At 36.4% G+C, this 20,558-nt stretch overlaps 2 protein-coding genes across 2 annotated transcripts in view; one reads left to right on the forward strand and one right to left on the reverse strand.

The window, feature by feature from the left end:
- The first annotated feature begins 1,114 nt into the window (after positions 1-1,114).
- On the forward strand, positions 1,115-7,303 carry LOC113226504 (cyclin-dependent kinase 20). The gene is made up of 6 exons (XM_026459140.1): positions 1,115-1,312; positions 2,872-3,060; positions 4,303-4,424; positions 4,892-5,006; positions 5,870-6,097; positions 6,763-7,303. Exons 1-6 carry the CDS (start codon positions 1,115-1,117, stop codon positions 6,853-6,855), a joined length of 945 nt encoding a protein of 314 aa, XP_026314925.1. The 3' UTR covers positions 6,856-7,303.
- Positions 7,304-12,384: 5,081 nt separating this feature from the next.
- Positions 12,385-20,558, reverse strand: part of LOC113226643 (transcriptional adapter 2B) — a 15,263-nt gene continuing 7,089 nt past the window's right edge. The window contains exons 6-8 of the mRNA XM_026459360.1: positions 15,083-15,235; positions 14,260-14,398; positions 12,385-12,791 (exon numbers count right to left, since the gene is read on the reverse strand). Coding sequence (XP_026315145.1) covers positions 12,651-12,791; positions 14,260-14,398; positions 15,083-15,235 — 433 coding nt within the window. The 3' untranslated portion in view covers positions 12,385-12,650. The remainder of the gene's footprint in view (positions 12,792-14,259; positions 14,399-15,082; positions 15,236-20,558) is intronic.

Below are 20,558 nucleotides of genomic sequence, written 5' to 3' on the forward strand. Positions count from 1 at the left end.
ATCTCAAAATAATAAACAAACACATTAATATCGAGTTCTTAGGTTTTCGCGATTGTTACACATAGGAAATGAAACTATTTTTCCGGATTTAAATCGCGTATATTTGTCAACCGTGACCATGGGACCTGTAAAGGGCCCGAAACGTCGGTTTGTTTGAAAAAACAAATATACGCGATTTAAATCCGGAAAAATAGTTTCATTTCCTAAACACATTAATGTTAAACTAATATTATAAATGCGATCTGTCAATAACGTTTTCACGCTTAAACCACTGAACCAATTTGATGAATTTTGGTGTAGAGATAGATGGGACCTAGGAGAAGGACATACGCTATTTTTTGTCACAAAAATAAATCTTAAAGGAGGTGAAACAGGAGATGAAAGCAGAAAACTCATATTTATGCCATTTGTAAGAAATAAACAATGTTTAAGCGTGTTTGACCAATTACCCCTCAACGTAAAATAGGGGATAAGAAGGCTAGTCGAAGTTCTTTAAACTGCCTCTGTGACCGAACGGTTACCATGCTGGACCGCCACGCAGAGGTCCCGGGTTCGATTCCCGAGCCGGGAAAAATATTTGTATGGCCTACATTCATTTCTCTCGCGAGTTTGGGTGCAATTTGTGGTTGTCTATTTATGTCCATGGCACCCGCGGTACATGGTTTCCTTAGTGCGGGGCTATATTAATAAAAAACTTATTCTGCACAGACGAATTTAAATACGTATACTTTAGTCGGCTACTCACTCACTCGAGCTGTACCTGTAACGTAAAAGATACAGTAACGAGGTTCTATTGTGTACAATAAGCGTCTTCACTCGCTAGAATGAGTTCCGGTTATCGTCGGCTCACTGTAAACCGCACTGCAAGCTCGCAAACCACGTAGGGACACACTATGATTATTGGTAACAAAACATGCAAGGTTACTGTTACAGCTCGCTAGTGAGCACCCTGCTTTACATAGCCAATCGCTGTAATGGGTGCTACCATAGCAACGTTATTCCAAACATAAACATAAACATTCCAATGAATTTCCTGCTCAAAAAGAATTGTTTTATTGGATTATTAACTTCGGTATATGAATGTGTTCTCATCGACAAATAATTTCAACTGAGGATGGATAACGACGTATCTAATTATTCTGTAATTGGAAGAATTGGAGAAGGTGCTCATGGATTGGTTTTCAAAGCGCAACATCTTCCAACAGGTCGATATGTAGCGCTGAAGAAAATCCTGATCAAAAACATAGAAGACGGGATTCCAGTGAACGTAATGAGAGAGATCAAAGCATTGCAGTTACTCCGGTGTAAATACGTGAGTTGGATCAACATTTGACCTTTTTGGCCACTTTTTATTGCGAAATATCGAGACATGAAACCCTTTTATGTTTGCATACGGGAATAATGCTGCTCACCCGACTACAAGATATTAAAGTCCTTTGAGGATTTTGAACTTCAAAGACCGCCCACCCATTGGGCCACTAGTGGCGGCCACTAAACGCGACCACAAGTTGCAGGCGAGATTTTTTATACATTTTATTCATTAACTGGCATCGGCGCAAGCTAAGCGTTGGAGTAAGCGTAAGAGTGGCCGCCTCCGAGTCATTAGGCTTGTATAGTTCATGAACTTCGAACTATTAGGAATATATTCCCGACACTGACCGACATAAACTAGTTCGTCTTGCACGGTTTTAATAGTTCATCGTTCTTTTTAGTTCAGTACGAACTAGGAACTTTCTGCGTTCATAGTTCACCTGTCTTCTATTCAGTAGGAACGGTGCGTACGGACAAATAGCGATATTTCACTGCTTTTAAGTTCGAGTTGCCGAGTTGTAAGAGTCGAGTCGAGCACGATTGAACGTTGGCAGTTCGTTCTAAGTCTCTACGTATCTACATTATGTATACATATATGTAATCTTGTAAAAAAGTAAGTGTTCATATTTTTTGATAGGTATGGTAGGTGTCTGTATGTATAATATCAACCTACGTGTAAGAGTACGTATATGAAATAATTGTACCTAAATATTGATTTTCAAACACACCATTTTAATAAAATTATTGTTCATCTAAATTTAAAAAAAATCGAAATATTTAATACAGTGTACTATTGACCTCATAATACTAAAAGTCCGTAGTGTCTTGTGAATAAAATAACTAGTTTGGAACGTTCACTGTCCGAGCAAGGACAAGAGGAACTAACGAAGTAAGGAACTTGATGAACTAAATAAACAAGAAGACCGACCTAGTTCAGTTGACCGATTGAACTAACTAGGATCGCTCCCTCTAAAGACCGATCAGGCACAAGTTTACGAGCCATAAGGTGCGAGCAACACACTCAACCACGGTAGCAGACTTCTTTCTCCTCGCCCGGCAATGTTGCCGTTTTAACTATTTAAGCACTAGATCTATTCTATTCTGAAAATTTGGTTTTAGAGAAAAATAAATATTTAGCTATTTTAGCGTCGTTTTGAGCGGTATTATTTTTAAATATAAAAATCATGATCTGTTAATGAAAATAAATTTAAAGTTTAAAATAAAGTTATATCCTATTTTTGTGCCTAACGCTGGTAACACTCAACATAGAATTTATGGAAACGGACGATTCCTAGCCATATGTGCTGCTAGTGGCCATGACTGATCCAGCCACTATAGTGGCTGCGACAAGTGGCATTAGCCACCTAGTGGTTGCGTTTAGTAACCACTACTAGTGACCCAGTGGGCGGTGGCACTAAAAGGGAACACTGCTATATATGCTATATATGTATGAGCTAACTGAAATAACACTGTCGACTTAAACAGTCAAGACGGCACATCGTATTTTATAAACTTGTAGGTAGGTACTATTTTTACTCGAAAACTATTTTTCTTACTCAGGTAATAAAGCTCTATAACATGTTTCCCCGCGGCATGAGTCTAGTGCTGGTGTTGGAATACATGACCGGCGGTCTTTGGGACATGCTGCATCATAACCAGCAGGAATTGACGTTACCACGTGTCAAAACCTACGTGCAAATGTTACTCAAGGGAATAAGATACATGCACGCACATTATGTTATGCACAGGGTAAGAAAATGACGAACTAGCCTACATTTAAAAAATTTTGATTCTGTAGCGACTTACGGTATGTACATATACACATTATCAATAGGTATAATATACCACTTGAACAAAAGAGGATATGGTGACGACAGTGTATGTTGAGATGATTTGGGCACATGGAGCGGATAAATGAATGTAGATTAACGAAAAAATATATAGAACTAACGTGGAAGGTATCATTGGAAGGGTGCGGCCACGAAGAACATTCTCAGAACAAATTGAGAGTGTTCTTAAAAAGGCTGGGGTGCAGAAGGGTGGACAAGAATAAGAGGGCCTATATGAAAAGATTGATGAATGTAAATGCAGGAGGAGAGGTTTGTCAGTCTCTGCCTATCCCAATGGGGATCTAAGGCTCAATTTATATTGGGGCTGAACGGAATGGAAGCGATTTTTTGTAACGATATTGTACATAGCGTAATGAACTTCATGGTCAATTGTGTAACGTACAAACCAGATACGAACCAAAAATCACGTCAATCAAGAATGCTCGCGCATGCTCGAGAATGCTCGCACATTCGCGAGAATTCCGCAGCTACCGTCAGCGACGCCTGGCGTATCTGCAGAAAGTGGCGCGAAGGCAAGCGCAGTGTGACGTCAAACGTCGACGAAATACTACAATCTCAAGGTGCGTCGCGAGAAAGCTCGCGAATGCTCGAGCATTCCAGCGACCACGCTCGCCTTTTTTGTTCCATTCCGTTCCGCCGCAATGTAAATTGAGCCTTAGGACGTGAGTATAGAATAATATACTACGTATATAATTTTACCATCAGATACCTACCTACATACGTTAGAATAAATTAATACTCAATTCTGCCAATAGCATGCCATTATCGTGCAAGCAGATTGGTTGGACATTAATGTGGTAGGAACAGTAATATTTTATTGCATATGTTTCATCATCTTTAACTACCAGTATTTTTGGCGCGCTATGGTTCATAATTGGGTGCCGGATGATATCCCACTAGGACCAATTTACGATAATGAATTTTTGTAAATTGGTTCCACTCCGAGTATTCTGAGTAATGCCCCAGATTGAACTCCATTACTCTGGTACTTATAGTACAGGGAATTACCTACTTTGGAGACCAAGTAAGTGGTGTAGTTATCTGGGACTTTATTAATATTAGAGAAAATATTATCTAATAGCTCTAGTTCGTAAGGGATCAGATTCTGTTTTGTACCTAACGAACAAAGTTATTGTTAAAGGACCTCAAACCAGCCAATCTCCTAATAAATCATGAAGGAATTCTGAAAATAGCTGATTTAGGATTGGCCAGACTTTACTGGCCTGACGGTGGTCGACCCTACTCGCATCAAGTTGCAACACGGTAATATGACCATTTAACCATAAGTTGTTTTATGTCCAATGTGACTCACACTGTCCACGATCTCATCTGATAACGCACAGACTTAACATAGCCGCGCTCTAGGGACACCCTGTGTCGCAGGTGCCATGGACACAAACATAGACAACCACAAATTACACCCAAACTCACGAGAGAAATAAATGTAGGCCTAACAAATATTTCTCCCGGCCCGGGAATCGAACGTAGGACCTTTGCGTGGCAGTCCGGCATGGTAACTGTTCGGCCACAGATATAGTTCAGGCAAGTTCAGTTCGTTCAGTAATGACATTCCATACATTTATTGATATCAACAAGGATGATAGACGTTTTTCTAGAAGATACCTAGAAATTGTGACCTTACAATTCTTCAATCCAATAATAATAAAGTAGCTTTTGTGAGCTATGCAATAATGTATTAAATACACTTAAGACAATTTTATACATTTCAGTTGGTACAGAGCCCCAGAACTATTGTATGGAGCAAGATTTTACACCGAAAAAGTTGACTTGTGGTCAGTAGGTTGCATTATCGCAGAATTGATTACCAAACAACCGCTCTTTGCCGTAAGTATTATTATTGTTAATACAAAGATCGAACACTTAGAAACATTCCTTCGATTAGGCTGGATTCGAACCAGCGCTTTCAGCATAACGTGTTCGAACCGTTTTTGGGTGATAAATTGATAACCCTGTAATGTCCTATCTATACCTTTTATGTTATAGGTTGGAACTAGTCGATGCCAGTTATACTATTGAATATGTAAACAATGGTCGGGAAAAGGTGTTCCAAATAAGTAGATAAATGTCTACATATAGACCAAGGAATAACATAGAGTGGTTAAAACCACTAAATATTTATTTATAACTTTTTCGAATTCCGGATTTCCGAAAAGTTTTATAAAAACTACTTAGGTAGTTGAAGTTGGGTTATAAAGTAATTCTAGGGGCGCCATGTAAAAACATAGTAGATAACTACCTCCATGACCGAACGGTTACAATGCTGGTCTGGCAAGCAGAGGTCCTGGGTTCGATTTTCGGGGCGAGAGAAATATTTGTATGACCCACATTTATTTCTCTCGTGAGTTTGGGTGTAATTTGTGGTTGTATATGCGTGTGTCTATAGCAGCGGTGACACATTTTTTCGGCGGTGGCACAATTAATCTTTCGTCAAAGTAAACATTTTTATGAACTACAAGCGGAAGCTTACTTTAACTAATGCGGATATTATTTATTATTATTATTATTATATATAGTTATGTACGAATTTAATTAAATTACATTATGAATTCGAAAAAGAAATTAATTCATATTTGGTGGTTTCCACTACTCTATGTCACTCCATGTAGATAGAATATCACTATTCCGACCATTGATAATATAACGATAAACATAACATCAACCCATATAGGCAATTTTTACCTTTCAAGGGAGAATCCGACATCGAACAGCTAGCAATAGTCCTTCGCCACTTAGGCACGCCCACAGAAGAAAGTTGGCCTGGGCACACAGACCTACCAGATTTTCATAAAATAAGCTTCCCCGAGTCGACCGGTACGCCGTGGCCAGAACTATTGCCTGGAGCTGACCCTGACGCTATCAATCTTGTGAAGTTTTTCGTGTTGTATGATGACAAGAAAAGACAATCAGCCAAAGAGGTATCTAAAATTAACATACAAGAAAACACACCACGAAAATACATAAACATACACACATACATACACATACATTTAATGGAACCAAAAATAGTCAGAATATAAAATAGTAATGTAATGTTTATACATAATATAAACTATGGTTTATAGTTAAATAAATAACAATTAGACATACAGTAATAAATCAACGTCTTACTCGAACTTTATCCAAAATATTGAAGTTAAACAAAATTGTTTTTTTTACATTTAGTGTCAAAGCAGAAACAGCTGAAAATTAAAAAATCTAACAGTAATCTAACTTTAATAAATAAAAAACTTTTTCAACTAAGTTTACGCAATTTACAAAAACGCAACACCATCCTCCAGCCTCCGGCAAACCTGTATTGGTAGGAAATTAAAACAAATGAATGGAAAAATATCAGTTGACCAATGTTTTTATTTTCAAATTAGACCCAAAATAAATAAGTAAAATGACTGGCCAGGCCTTTGAAAAAACACTGAATTATTTAGGGAATTTTACTAGTGTTCCACAAAATCTGTCAGTATGTGTATTTTTCATGTTAGATTTTTTTAAGTTTATTAATTTATTGTACTATTATTTATATGTACTATATAATAGTCATATAATTGTGCCACAGTGTATTGATGCTAATAATATCCTTTTACAGGCACTGAAGCATCATTGGTTTAAAATTAGACCCCTGCCAGCGTCTCTACAGGAAATGCCAAAGCCACAATTAAATGCACATAAACAAAAATGAGGACATCATTAATCTTAAAATGCATATTTTATTTTCAAATAACTTAAACGTAACGTGTGTGTACCTAAAGTAGCTAATTAAATTATAATAATTACAATACCATGTTGTACTTTAAGCCTTATGTACATTTGAGCCTACACGTTTTGTAGCGAAAAATATTATCATATATATCATTTTTCTCCATACTTAAGCTGCTTGAACCAAAACATGAATTTCATATAATATATTCTAATATTCTCCAATCCGAGCGCTAACTACAGATCAAAAGCCTGTCAGGATGTGCATTTATTTAAAAAAAAAAGAAATTGATTTTATTTATTGCGAAATCAATAAAAGACTAATATAACAGGTTGGAATCAAACAACTAATATCATCATAACTAAAATAATAAATGAAATTTCACATTAAAAAATTGATGACAAACATCAAATTACACCAACATGATAAGAGATCACTTTATAACGTTCATACCATAATTTCTTAGTTCTTGAAAAACATTCAAAACACGCTCGTGTCTTTATACATAGCAGTATGTCCATAAAGTAAGACAATACTTAAAGGAATAAATTGGTTTATTTAACACCTAATAGACTCTACCTAATTACATGCAAAGTATAAGAAAAATGTACATAAAATAGCATAATCAACATCTGACGAGTGCACTGTGAAAACCGCACGATGCTAAACTGTTTGTGAAAGTTATATATTGTTAATATGTACAGTCGATGCTCTTAGATACCTGACCCCCAAGTCGACATTTTGGTTCCGAGGGCCTTCTTACGCATTGAACAGAAAAGTATAAAGGAATTCCAGCTTTTTGGTTGAAATATGTATTTATATAATGTAATTAAAGATCAAATTGTCAATGTCATTCACTAATGATGCAAAAAGAAAATTACTTTGACGGCTCATAGGTTAATTGTTAAGTTTGTTTAACACTTTTCTCCACACTGATCGACTCTGAACCCAGTAGGTATCTTATCGACTGTACTTATATACATTTCCTTTTATCTAATGAACACTATATGTTAGGACTTGACGTTGGCTGCTTTTTATTTACATTTCAAAGCAGATTTCAACGAACATTCGTTAGATGTTATTAAGCTTTAAGATTGCAATACTGAATCGATAAAACTTTGTACCGACAATGACTTACAAACTACTACATATATTACATATATTTGCTAAAGGTAGGTAGGTTTCGAGCAGTGGTACCCCGGCAAAGAGTTACTAATATGCATTATATAAATGTATATGTTGATGGTGTTGTTAAATTGGTGTTGTTATGTTGAAAAACGATGTGTCAACAAGGTCAGGCTGAAAATCAGTACCGCGAGGCATACAGCCACAAGGATTTTACTGAGCCTGTTCCTTCCACGCACTGTTGTTGTTCCCACAATATTGTTATATTATTATGTTCTGTACGTATTACTGTGGGTGGTAAATAAATGGTTTAAATGGTATATCATTTTCTACCGCGGCATCCTTGCCGCCATTCTCGCGTTGCTCAGAATTACCTTAAAGAGCGGTTACATATGGAGGCTTTTAGCGCGTCTGTAGCGATTCAATAGCCTTGCAGTCGCTAATCGTCTACTTTTACTTAATCAGCGATACAATCGCGATGCAAACGTGATACACATTTTTAACTATTCCACATAAGCGACTGCATCAATGCAGCCACACGTTTGCGTCGATGCAACCGCCTGTAAATAGCAAGTGTCGCGGTGCAATCACGCGTTTCACACGCGCGTTTGTATCGCTGCTAAAAATCGCCGTGTGTAACCGCTCTACCACAGTAGGCATCTACCACAGCGTAAAGTAGAAACTAGCACAGCCATTGTTACGACAAGTAACATTGGTCTTCGATATTTTAGCATGGAGGTTAGGTTACATTTGTCTCGATACAAAAGAAAACATGAAATCAATTTGTCAGTTCTAAATTATTAAACTCTGACAAATTACTTCTGAACCTTTACAGAAAGATTATCATTAGAAAGATGTTTAAACAACGGTCTATACCCAAGGGGCCAAGTCAGGCAGGATATGTATCGACTGCATACTTCAACTTCTTATTGCTAATTCTGAAATCAGATGCTAGTAGAAACCAGTTGGCTACCACGACTCTTAATGTCCAGTGTAAAAGCGCCATAAAAATTACTGAAGCGCTAGAGACGCACGACTGCCGCGCCACAGTCGCGCTACTGTAGCGCTTCTACAAGGGTGTCATTTGAAGACGCCCTAACTATCAAATTGAACATGGTGCCTGCTTGTTAGTTATAACATAATGTGTAGGCGTCTAATCGAACCGAATCAGTGTACCTTAACAACTATGTTTAGAAAACCGCCACACAAATAACATCAAATGAAATAAGGTCTCTGTAATTACGATGTTTTCAATTCTAAATTTTCAGGAATTCCACAAAACATTCCAAGGATTATCATGCATATAGTCCCGAGATAAATAATTATATCTACAATATCTAGTTTTCTACAGAATGGGTGAACCCCCAGAAACTAAGTACCGAAAATGAAATCAATGTTCTATGTAAAATATTTATACCTATTTTAACAAAACATATGGAACAGCTCATATTTTTTATGCGATTGGCGAAAGGTTACCTACCTAAATTACTGTCAAAATAGAATTTTGTTAAGACCCTATATTGTTGGTTGCACCTGTAATTTCAATACGGAACCTCCGGAAGTTCTTTGAAATTGATAGTACTTTTATTTATAATTAGAAAATTTGAACAAAGGTATCATCTTCGTGTATCATATACAACTTTCAGTGGCGGAGTAGAATACGGCTTCGTGTTTTTTATTACGTATTGAAACCATAAAGAAAATCAGGAACTGTAAATTTACCGGATTTTATTTTACAATTCTACATTTACGCACTTACATAAAGTTTTACTTCGTGCAGTCACTATTATGTCTATTAAATCTATGTACTACACACCATTTGGTATAGCTATAATTAATATAAATATTTGCTAACTGTGGACTCGATCCGTACATAATAGTACTTCTGACATGAAATTGTTGCGAAAAAAATTTTACTGTTTTCTTTCTTCCCATACAAAACAATCAGCCAATTAACCCCTGTGTAAAGGTAAGTCAATTCAAATATTATTGTCTTAAATATTAATCACCTTTTTACCCGCTTCCGTCAGAAATACGCGTAGTTTGTACCAGAAACAATTTCTGTTTTATTTTTCTCGGATTTAAATCGCATATAGCGGTGACCATGGTACCTCTAGAGAGCCCGAAACGATAGTTCGTTTTGTTGTTTCGTTTCCTATGTGTAACAATCACGAAAACCTAAAAACTCGATATAGACTTCATTTCTTTAAAAAACTTTTTTTTCTTTATCTACTTACTCTACGCAGTTAATAATGATTAATGGGGACTTAAGAATCTGCAATAAATGTAAATACTGTCTATTCCATACTCTCCAAGAGTAAGCGCATTGCTTGTGTTGTTGTGCGTGTGTGTGTGTCTCACCAAATTTTAGAAGAAAACCGCTGTATTTAATATAAGTAGCTTTATATATACCAATGTTTAATTTCAACTGAACTAAATAGAACACGTATAGTATACAATATACATTTTAATTTTGTTTTTTTTTATTTTTATATAAATTCTGAAATAAAGCCAGTATCTGCCGCTCGACCTAAACAAAATGAACCGTATACTAATACGGGAAAAAATTGAATTCGAGCTGAGGTAGTATCGACTCTTAATATGGCAGAGTTGCAAATTTCTGAACATCATGGTAGTCCATCAGGTAACGGATACGCTTTACCTAAATACGTTCAATGAATTTCGAATGCTATATCGCTAGCTTTCTAAAATAGTGGCCTAACACAAAAACACCTCGCACCGCACTTCATCAGGAAAATAGTTTAAAAAGTCTGATGTCTTAAAAATTCACTGATTTAAAAAGTTTATTGCTTGCTTGTGGAAGTGCTGCAGTAGCTCAGCGGTTCAGCAGTTTTTAATTCACTAATTGTGACCGCAAAAGAGTGAGCATGTCACGACAGTGGCGCTGCAACTGCGCTTCTAAATTTTGTACGAAAATTAGATTGGCGCGGCTGCAGCGCCACAGTGGCGTCACTGCAGCGCTTCTATAATAATAAGCCTCTAATTTGAAGACCCCACATCCGGCGTATCGTACACCGGCCTATTGTTATCACGTGATTATTTTAATCAATGTAACGCTCAGAGTCTTATTCATAATAAAATTTAGAATGAATACAAGTAAATTGCGTAATATGTAAAAAAATTAACTATTTTGATTTGGGCAACTATTCTTTAAAAATAGGAATTTATAACTCTGTAAACTACCTCTTTCGGGTCTAACGTCAAGACTGCTAACAGATTGACTGCATGTCTGCAGTTAATGCGTGAAGTCGTAATCAACTTCTGCAGTCGAGATCTCGGATAACGACTTAATGCAGTCAAGATCGACTTTTTTTATTTTATATTATCATGTGCGCCAGTTTGTAAGCTACACGCCTGTCCATAACAGTTGCAGTGCCACTCAATAGCTTTAAATCGCAAAGATCTAAGAGGCACAGCCACTGTGCCCGTCACTGAGATATAAGTTGCCAAGTCCCACGTGCCTTTAATTTCACCAGCACACTTGCCCTTCAAAACTGGAACACAGTACTGCGAACATTATTGCTTGGCGGCAGAAATAGGTGGCAGTACTTCCCTGGACAAACTCTTTCACAAGGAGCTCTATTGTTACTAAATGCATGCTCGACTGCGTGTAGTTAATGCGTGAAATCTTTAACAACTTTATGCAGTCGTTATCTCGGCTGCATGAAGCCGATTACGACTTCATGTATTAAGTGTAAACATGCAGTGAATCTGTTAGCAGCCTAAAAGTAGAATTGGGAACATCTATTATACCGGTTTGTATGCTATATACAAAACAACTAGAAATAACGTGATTTTCAGAATAAACGTGATTCATAAAGTACTTAGTACCCATTTTTACTACAACATTTTAATATTCAATATTACTTGCTATCGGAAACCTAACCATGCTTATACACTATTGTATACTCTACACATAGACAAGACATATTTGGATTTAATATTTGCTTACTACCCTAAAATATTCTAGCGTGGTATGTGTGTCCTAAAAAGGATTGTGAAATTGGTACACATTTTATAAATGTTACGAGAATAGAGAAGAGCTATGCATATTATAACCATAGTATAATAAGTAGTGCAACTCCCGACTGTTCGGCACGTAGGATTGTCACATTGTTATTTTTAACCGACTTTAAAAAAGAGGAGGTACTCAATTCGAGTGTATTTTTTGTGTGTATGTTACTCCGACATTGTGAACTAATTTCGATGATTCTTTATTTTTGTTAGAAAGGTCCCATTCAAATTTGAAAAAAATATTCCACCTCCAATGGTGGAAAATTAGAAGATGAATCTGATTTATTGGATTTAACCCCACTTCCCGATTTTCCGATTTCCCGATCAGTTACCGATTTCGTTAAACGTGCTATGCCAGTACAAGGCGCGCGGCAGGCGTGCAGATACAAGCCGCACTTGTTACGTTTGTATGAAGCTACACTTCTCTTATTACACTATGCTATAGCTGACGATACGCTGTACGCTCTACTATGTCTTAGTCCTATTAAATAACAGTTCACTAAATTATTTAACACTGATCAACTTGCCTTAACGTCCTGATCAAGTGTGGAGACAAAACCACGGAAATTAATACAACGTATGAGCACCCATGCAGAGGAAAAGCGGCTGGTGCGGTGCTAGTTGGGGATCCAACCGGCGTGGCGTAGGTAATGCGCCAGCGCGAGGTCGAGGTCGCAGTCCGGTGCGGGCGCCCGGCGCAGTAGCACACCTTTCATTGTCACGAACTGCGCCGGCGCAAGACTGAGTGACGTGCATAACTGCCAAATAAATGCGTCAATCATCAATGTCATCAAAAACAACTAGCACAAATTGAATGAGTAGATGCAGAGGCACTACCTAAAACACTAGATGTATAACTCAATGATGAATAGCATCTAGTATGGACAGCGGTTAACCACTGTGCGTGTGGTGATCGTAATACGATGATCACTCGACTGATCGTATACTACATACTCGAATGATTATATACATCATACTTTAAAATTGACTTTCTATTAATTCAAGTTAAAGAGAAATAATTTTTTGAAATATTTTTTCGGCCCTGGTTTAAAGTCCTAATTTTCGAGATACGACAAGATCGCTTTCCGGCGTCGGTATGTTGATATCCCATCTTATCACAATAAAGAATATTACGCTAAATTTTATTTAACGTTTTCCAGTCTTTTCAATTTTCTAATTTATCGTCATTGACGGTAACCCTACCGACTCTCTGTGCAAAACTCGTCTCGGTTAGTGCAACAACAACGCCTATTTTTACCGCAACGCAGACTACTGTACTCAGGGTCAATGTAATAACAGGCATAGGAGATTTAAGAAGGCCTGTAGAGTTAGCACGTTAAGGCGCTCTCGCTCAAGGCACGCCCTGTCATAGCCCTACAGCAACGCTGTTTTGTTGGCAGTGGTTGTCACTTATAGTCCTTTTCACATAAGATGGGTGCTGTGAGTTCCAATTTTTACGTTCCACGCATACTATTTTTAACTAATCTTTCAAACAAGTTGCAAAAAAACATGTAAGTTTTTTACAACATGGCAAAAACATACTATATTTGTTGCAGTTGCAATTTTAAGTAAAATAACAGTAATATTAAGTAGATAGAAAACTAAATTAGTAAAATAAATTACCCCAACTAATTGATGTGTATAACGGAATATTTATCCGTAGAGATTAACACAATAGAATCGATAAATCGAATCGGTTATTGTGTATCTCGCGTCAATACGGGTAGTTTTCTTTTGTTTTTACCTTTGCATGATGTTTTTGGAGTATTCGTGGAAATGTGGTTTCGTTGTTGTTGATTTTATGCTTTGGTGTAGACTTTTTGTTTGGTTGTTGTTGATTTTTAATTTATTATGTATTTTTAGTAAGTTAATAGTAATTGAGTACATTTTATTTTGTTTACTATTTGTACTTAAATTATTGTCTCTAAATCAATTCTCTCTTCGTTACAAATTATCTCGATAAGATATTTAAATAGATTTTTTTCTCATTCGATTTTACGTCACTACATTGCATTCTTAAAAAAAAATCTCTCCTGTAATATTTTCCCATGGTTATTATACTCGATGTATTTTCCAAATGAACGTTACACGTTCTACTTTTCCAATGTCGATGTCCCGATTTTTGATACATCTGGGTGCTCTAACACTACTTAGTAGACAGGATTCATATGTAGTGAAAAATTATGCTAAAAAAACAAACGAAATTTGTCTTGGACAAAAAAAAACCTGTATCTCGTTAGTGTTGAGCAGATGCTTCGAGCATCCGCTGGCGCTGCTGCATGAGCTCCTTCTGCAGCATCCACATCCGGTACTTCCGTCCCGTATGCACCTTGGGCTGGTGGAACTTGAGGCGCTTTCTCCGTCTCTGTATAAACCATATAGAATATAAATTAGTGAAAAGCACCGAATAGCGCTTGATTTTTGTGTGTGTAGTGGATATATAGACGCAAAGATTTGGTGCTCATATGGCAGATCTTTGAAGAAAAGAAAATAAGATTAAAACACTGAAAATAATTTATTATGTGAAAAATATTGACTGATAAGTATTGGGACAAACGTATGCAGTCTTTTTTTTACCCCTCGCGCGTCCACGTACAATTGTCAGAGATTTTTTCAATAAACATTTTGATACCGTAGCGTTCTAAAAATACGCGGTGTCTGTGTAACGCGCAGCTTTCATCCATTTTTTTTTACCAAAATTGTTACGAACACGCGTACGAACGAACGAACGAACTAGTCAAAATAGTGTTTGAGTTAACAGTTACTTTTATTTACTAATGGAATTGCAAACAATATACAAATCTTGGTAATACTTTACTATTTAAACTAGAGAGAATGTGTACACGGGTGTTTTACTCCTGTACTGTCCTGTTGGTACAGTAAAGCCTATCTAAATCCTATATGGTACAGACGGCAACACATTAAACATATAGATGGATCTTATTCCATTGCACTGGAGGCGGTATTCGAACAAAAGTGTATAGCGAATGTGCTGTTGGCTGTACAATAATATTTTTTTATTTAATACTGATTGGTTACGGTGAATTACCTTTTTCTTAGCTGCTGCGAGCTGGTCTGCATTGCCTCTTTTGTCTGGTTGGTGTCCAGGCACCCACTGCTGCCCTGGCGAATACAATCGTTATACGGGATCAAACCCAAAACTACACGACACAGTTGTCTCAATATCCCACAACAGTGTTTCCTAAATGGCGACCGATTTTTAAACGACTTCAAAAAAACGAGGAGGTTCTCAATTCGATTGTGTTTTTTTTTGTATGTATGTTACACGATAACTCCGGTATTTTTGAACCGGTTTTGATGATGATTTTATTTTGTTGGAAAGAGGATACCTCAGAAGTGGTCCCATTTAAATTTGAAGAAAATATTCCACCTCTAAAGGTGGCAAACTATGAATGAATGACTTTTGAGGTCGGGTTTCTTTTAGTACTCTGTACTGAGATTATTAAATTGGTGTTTTTATAACACGGCCACTTGATAAAATAAACCCTGAATTGCTTGTAGTTGTATGTTCTCGCAGTTCAATAGGATTGCAGTTTGAGCATATCTGCCATAAAGGGGCTCTGTCACACAAGAGAAAACTTCAAACATGACTAGGAACAAATATTTGTATTACAAATATTGTAAACAAATAATGTAAATATCAAATTTTTAGGTTTTCGCGATTGCTACACAACGGAAATGAATCTATTTTTCGGATCTATAATTACGTATACTTATTTTTTCAAACAAACTAACGTTTCGGGTCCTTTACTGGTCCTATGTTCACGGCTGACTGCCGTGAATTTTGTGGCTTTCCAGAATAGTGACCTATCTCAAAATCACCTAAATCTTCAAGATGGTTTAAAACAACAGCAGAATATGTAAACTGCTAAGCAGACAATTGAATACAGGGTCATGTCCTCACGTGATTATTTTGAACAAAAAAAGCACGGTATCTTATTCACAACAAAATTTACCTCGTTTTGAATGCATAAGACAAATCATTGACTATTTTGGTTTAGGCCACTATTTTTGAAAAGCAGCGACATACAAATATCGTTCTGTCAAACCCAAACACCACCTGTTAATACCAGTTTTTCTCAGCATTTATTCTGCTCCCTCGCACCATATTTGTACAAGAAATTATATACAAAACTTTCCTTTTACGCGCTTCCAAAGTCAGTCTGTAAAAAGACTATCACCGATTGGATTAAGACCGTAAATTAACTAAACTAATTAATTTAAAGTCCATTTATTCATTTCATAAGTTTACAAATTACATATAAAATCGTCTTTAAAACCTAAAGATAAGCATTAAGCTTTAGGGATTATGTTAAAAGAAAATCTCAACAAATGCACTATGAATAAGATGTACCTGTTATAATCTTAAGGCTTTAGTACATAAAATAGGGTTAGAATTAGTTTAATTTAATCAGATTTTTGTCAATTGCTGTGCCCTTACGGGGTCCATAATGAACTTAATTTAAATTAAATAAAATAATTTAAATTAAAAAAAAAAATCGGATTATTGATGTCAATTGTGCCATTTGAACTTGCAGTATATTCAACAAATATTGATATATATCTCAATAATTTCTTAAACAAAAAAAATGGTACATTGGTCTTTTTTCCTGGTATGTAACTCTATTGATAATGATAAAAATGTTAGTTGTGCTCTTTTTCGTTCCGAGGGCTGTATTTCTTTACATGTCATTTTTGGTATACTATGAGTCCTTCGTAAAATATCGACTACCGACCAACACTTTTCTTACTAATTCAGCAAAGTTGGTTCCGCATAAATATTATCAAGTTTATAGTACTAGTGCACAAAAGTGTTTAAACAAGTTGTTTACACTACAGATGGTACGTGCGTTATCGAGACGGCTCACGCTTTTGTCCTATTGTACCCCAAAAGATAAAGTTATAAGACGAATCGATGCAAAGAATATTTCGTCAACTACACCTATACACTTTTTTTTATTAAAACCAACGTTTCGGCAGAGAACAAATAAGTAACGAGAACGGACACTCTCCGCCCCTCCTTAGCTTTAGATACCGCACCACGCCCCGCACATTGACGATCACATTGACTGAACGAGAACAAGGCGTTCGGCGAGCCGTTTTCGCGCTAAGACGGCTTTGATATTTGAATATAGTGTTCATTTATTCATTACGAAATTTGTACGATAATAAATAACATCATTTTACGTTACTATTTATAATGATCGTGAATTGTGCTGTTTATGGCTGTTTAGAATAATCTAAACGGGATAAAGAGAGGAGTTCCTTTCGTATTTTGAAAGATGAAACGAAGTAAGTAAAAAAACTTATGTCTGAGACTCATTCAATTATTGTTTTCTTTAGTGCAGAGAAATATATAATACAGATTTATTATATCAATATTATAAGACGCCATAACTTCGTGAGCTAGACAAGGGTTCGCGAATTTTCAATTTGTATTGCCGATAAATATTATGTAATGAATGAATATACCTATAGTCAATTTGTTTAGGTACTTGACTAAATGTTAACAATCTTGAGATGTCTATTTAATGAAATATACATTTATAAAATGATTTTTACTTTCTTTCAAATACAAAATACAAATACTTAGGTTCATATGAAATTGCATGCCTATTTTTATATCTATTGATTTGTAAAGTAAATGTTTCAATAAAAAGATGTATCACGATTGTTTACATTTAGTTAAGTACCTAAACAAATGGACTATAATTATTAACTAGGTAATTATAAACTTGGACATGCAATTTCAAATATTTTGGTTACTTTATTTACAGTTACCTGTCCAAAATATTATATATTTTTTAAATAAATCTTTAATATTATTCTAGTCAGTGAATTGATGAAAAATATTATATTATATGTATATAAATACGTAATAAACATATGTAATTATTGGGATTCTATAATAGAATTATAGATAACAGATTCGCGTTAGAATTTTCGCTACGTTGCCGCTCTGACCACCTAACGTAATAGTACGAGCAAGCGGTGGGTAACCCTGCCACTTCACGCACACATTTGCTCGTGTGCAGATCGCTATCTGTAGTAATATATACGCGCCTGTCTGTCTGTAGTAATAGAAGGTAAACATTTTCGATCGTTGTATGGTGTGTCCGGGGTGTGGATTCGGGACTCTTTAGATATGTCAATCCATCAGACAGTCAGCCGTGATCATGGGATTTGTAAAAAGCCCGAAACGTTGAATTGTTTGTAAAAGAAAAATACGCGATTTAGATCTGCAAAAGTTATGTCATTTCTTAAATGATATAAAATCATTGACAATATCAAAGTCTCTTTTTATGTAACAAAACCTTACTCGAATTTTTCAAGATTAGTAATTACACTGATGTGCTAAAAAATCTACTCTCACTGAATAAAAAAGGGATATCGCGCGAAGCGAAAAGCATGAAATGTAAATGAACTTTCTACGAGCCATGCATTGAATGAATGTGAAAATATCAAGTGATGATTTAAACTCTTTTTGAAATATGTGTAAAGAGTTTCGGTACGTCTTCTATAAGTTTAAAAAAACTATATGCGCTATGTCGGCATTAGAAAATTAATAACCGATCAGTGTCTCTACCAAGCGCGTAAAACGACTCAGACAATACTATTCTTATGATCAAGTAAAACTCAGTGTACATTATAAAGAAAATATCGCATGTAAACTGAGCCTTACAAAATTGTGAAATATTTTACACGGTCAACTCAGGGTAGACGCACAGTTTGTTTTGGGCTGTAAAAGTTAAATGTATTAATTCTTCTTCTTATTAATTCTTTGACAACACGACTATAGAATTACTGATGTCAAACGTCAATTCAAGCACGAGTAAAAACACCTAGTCAGCAAATTTGAAACATAAACAACATCGAAAACAAAAAACCTTGAAGCAAAATGAAAAAAAAAAAAACATGAATTATGTGTAACTGCATACAACATCAGCATTTTCAATTTTAGTTTTTTTTTACATTAACACGTCTTTATTATTTATTACATTTTAAAATATTTTCACAATTAATGTACATTTCTATATCAAAAATCGCTTGCGTATTGTCGCTTCCAGCAAGTAAATTGAGAGTACATACATTTTTGGTTTATAACATATCTCTTTTACATTCAACCAGTGGCACAAGTAATTTAGTACTACATTAAGGTAGCAAGTTTTGGTTCCCGGTTGAATCAAATTAATAAATCAAATTCTGAATTAATAATAGTAATTAATTTTATAATATCAAGTGACGGGGAGAGCAAGTCATGCGATTGGTGGCAAGCTCCTAAATCGCAACGATCTGAGGTGCATTGCCACTGTACCCGCCACCCTGAGACAAAAAGTTGACAAGTGCCATGTGCCTGTACTTTCACCAGCACCCTTATCTTGCAAAACCGGAACTTAATAATGCTCCCATTACTGTTTACCGGCAGACATACACACATCAAAAAAAGTTTGCGATCACTTCGAAAAACTGAAATCTTTTTTGTTACTGTAGATCATATTATGATTTTTTCTTCTTTTTAGATTCTTTATTTAAAAATAAATTAGAACATAAAACAATGACCCCGTTCAATTGTTTTTTCATATAAAAAGGCTTTCAGTCCTAGCTTACGCTCATTCAGAAATCTGATTTAGTCAATTATAAGCGATTCAAGATATTTTTCGCGGAAAGTTGTGATTGAAAAAATGCCAAGAGGATTATCAGAGGTTTTACGAGCTAGAATAGTAACTTTGAGGGAAGAAGGATACACCACGAGAGTAATAGCACGCAGACTTGCTATATCCCAATCCTGTGTCGTGGCTACGTTGCAGAGGTATCACGGAATGGGGAATTTAGCTGACCGACCCCGCAGCGGTCGCCCAACTGTTTTGACAGCTTCCCAAAAGCGCTATATTAGATTGCTGGCAGCCCGTGATCCAACAATCAACGCCACTAAAATAAAAGCAGAAGTCAGGGCCGCCTCTGGGCTTGAAGTTAGCACGCAGACCGTTCGCAATTGCTTGCACCAGGCTGGATTACGAGCACGGAGGTCTTGGCGAGCTCCGCTCAATTCCCGGCAACGTCAACAACGAAGATTGCAGTGGGCTAGACTTCGGCAAAATGAAGAAGGTGAGGACGAAAACATTTGGCAAAACTGTCTCTTCGTTGACGAATCCCGAATCAGCACTCATCCAGATAACCGACGTGTCCGTGTCTGGAGAAGACCAGGCGACCGTGAAAGACAAAGAACTGCCACTGGAACAGTTCAGCAAGGCGGAAAATAGGTGTCCTTTTGGGGTGGCATTATGATTGGAGCTAGAACGCCTTTGATCCCGTATCGGGGCTTCATGACAGCAGACATGTACAAAGCAGTTGCTATTGATGATATCGTCAGACCATTCCGAGTAAACCATGGGCACCAATTTGTACTGGTCGATGATAATGCGCCCGCACATCGAGCTCAACGAGTCAATGCTGCTCTTCAAGAATACGATATCACACGATTAGACTGGCCTGCCGGCTCGCCC

This window comes from Hyposmocoma kahamanoa, unplaced genomic scaffold (assembly GCF_003589595.1).
Source record: "Hyposmocoma kahamanoa isolate Upper Pololo Valley unplaced genomic scaffold, ASM358959v1 192, whole genome shotgun sequence".
Lineage (NCBI taxonomy): Eukaryota > Metazoa > Arthropoda > Insecta > Lepidoptera > Cosmopterigidae > Hyposmocoma > Hyposmocoma kahamanoa.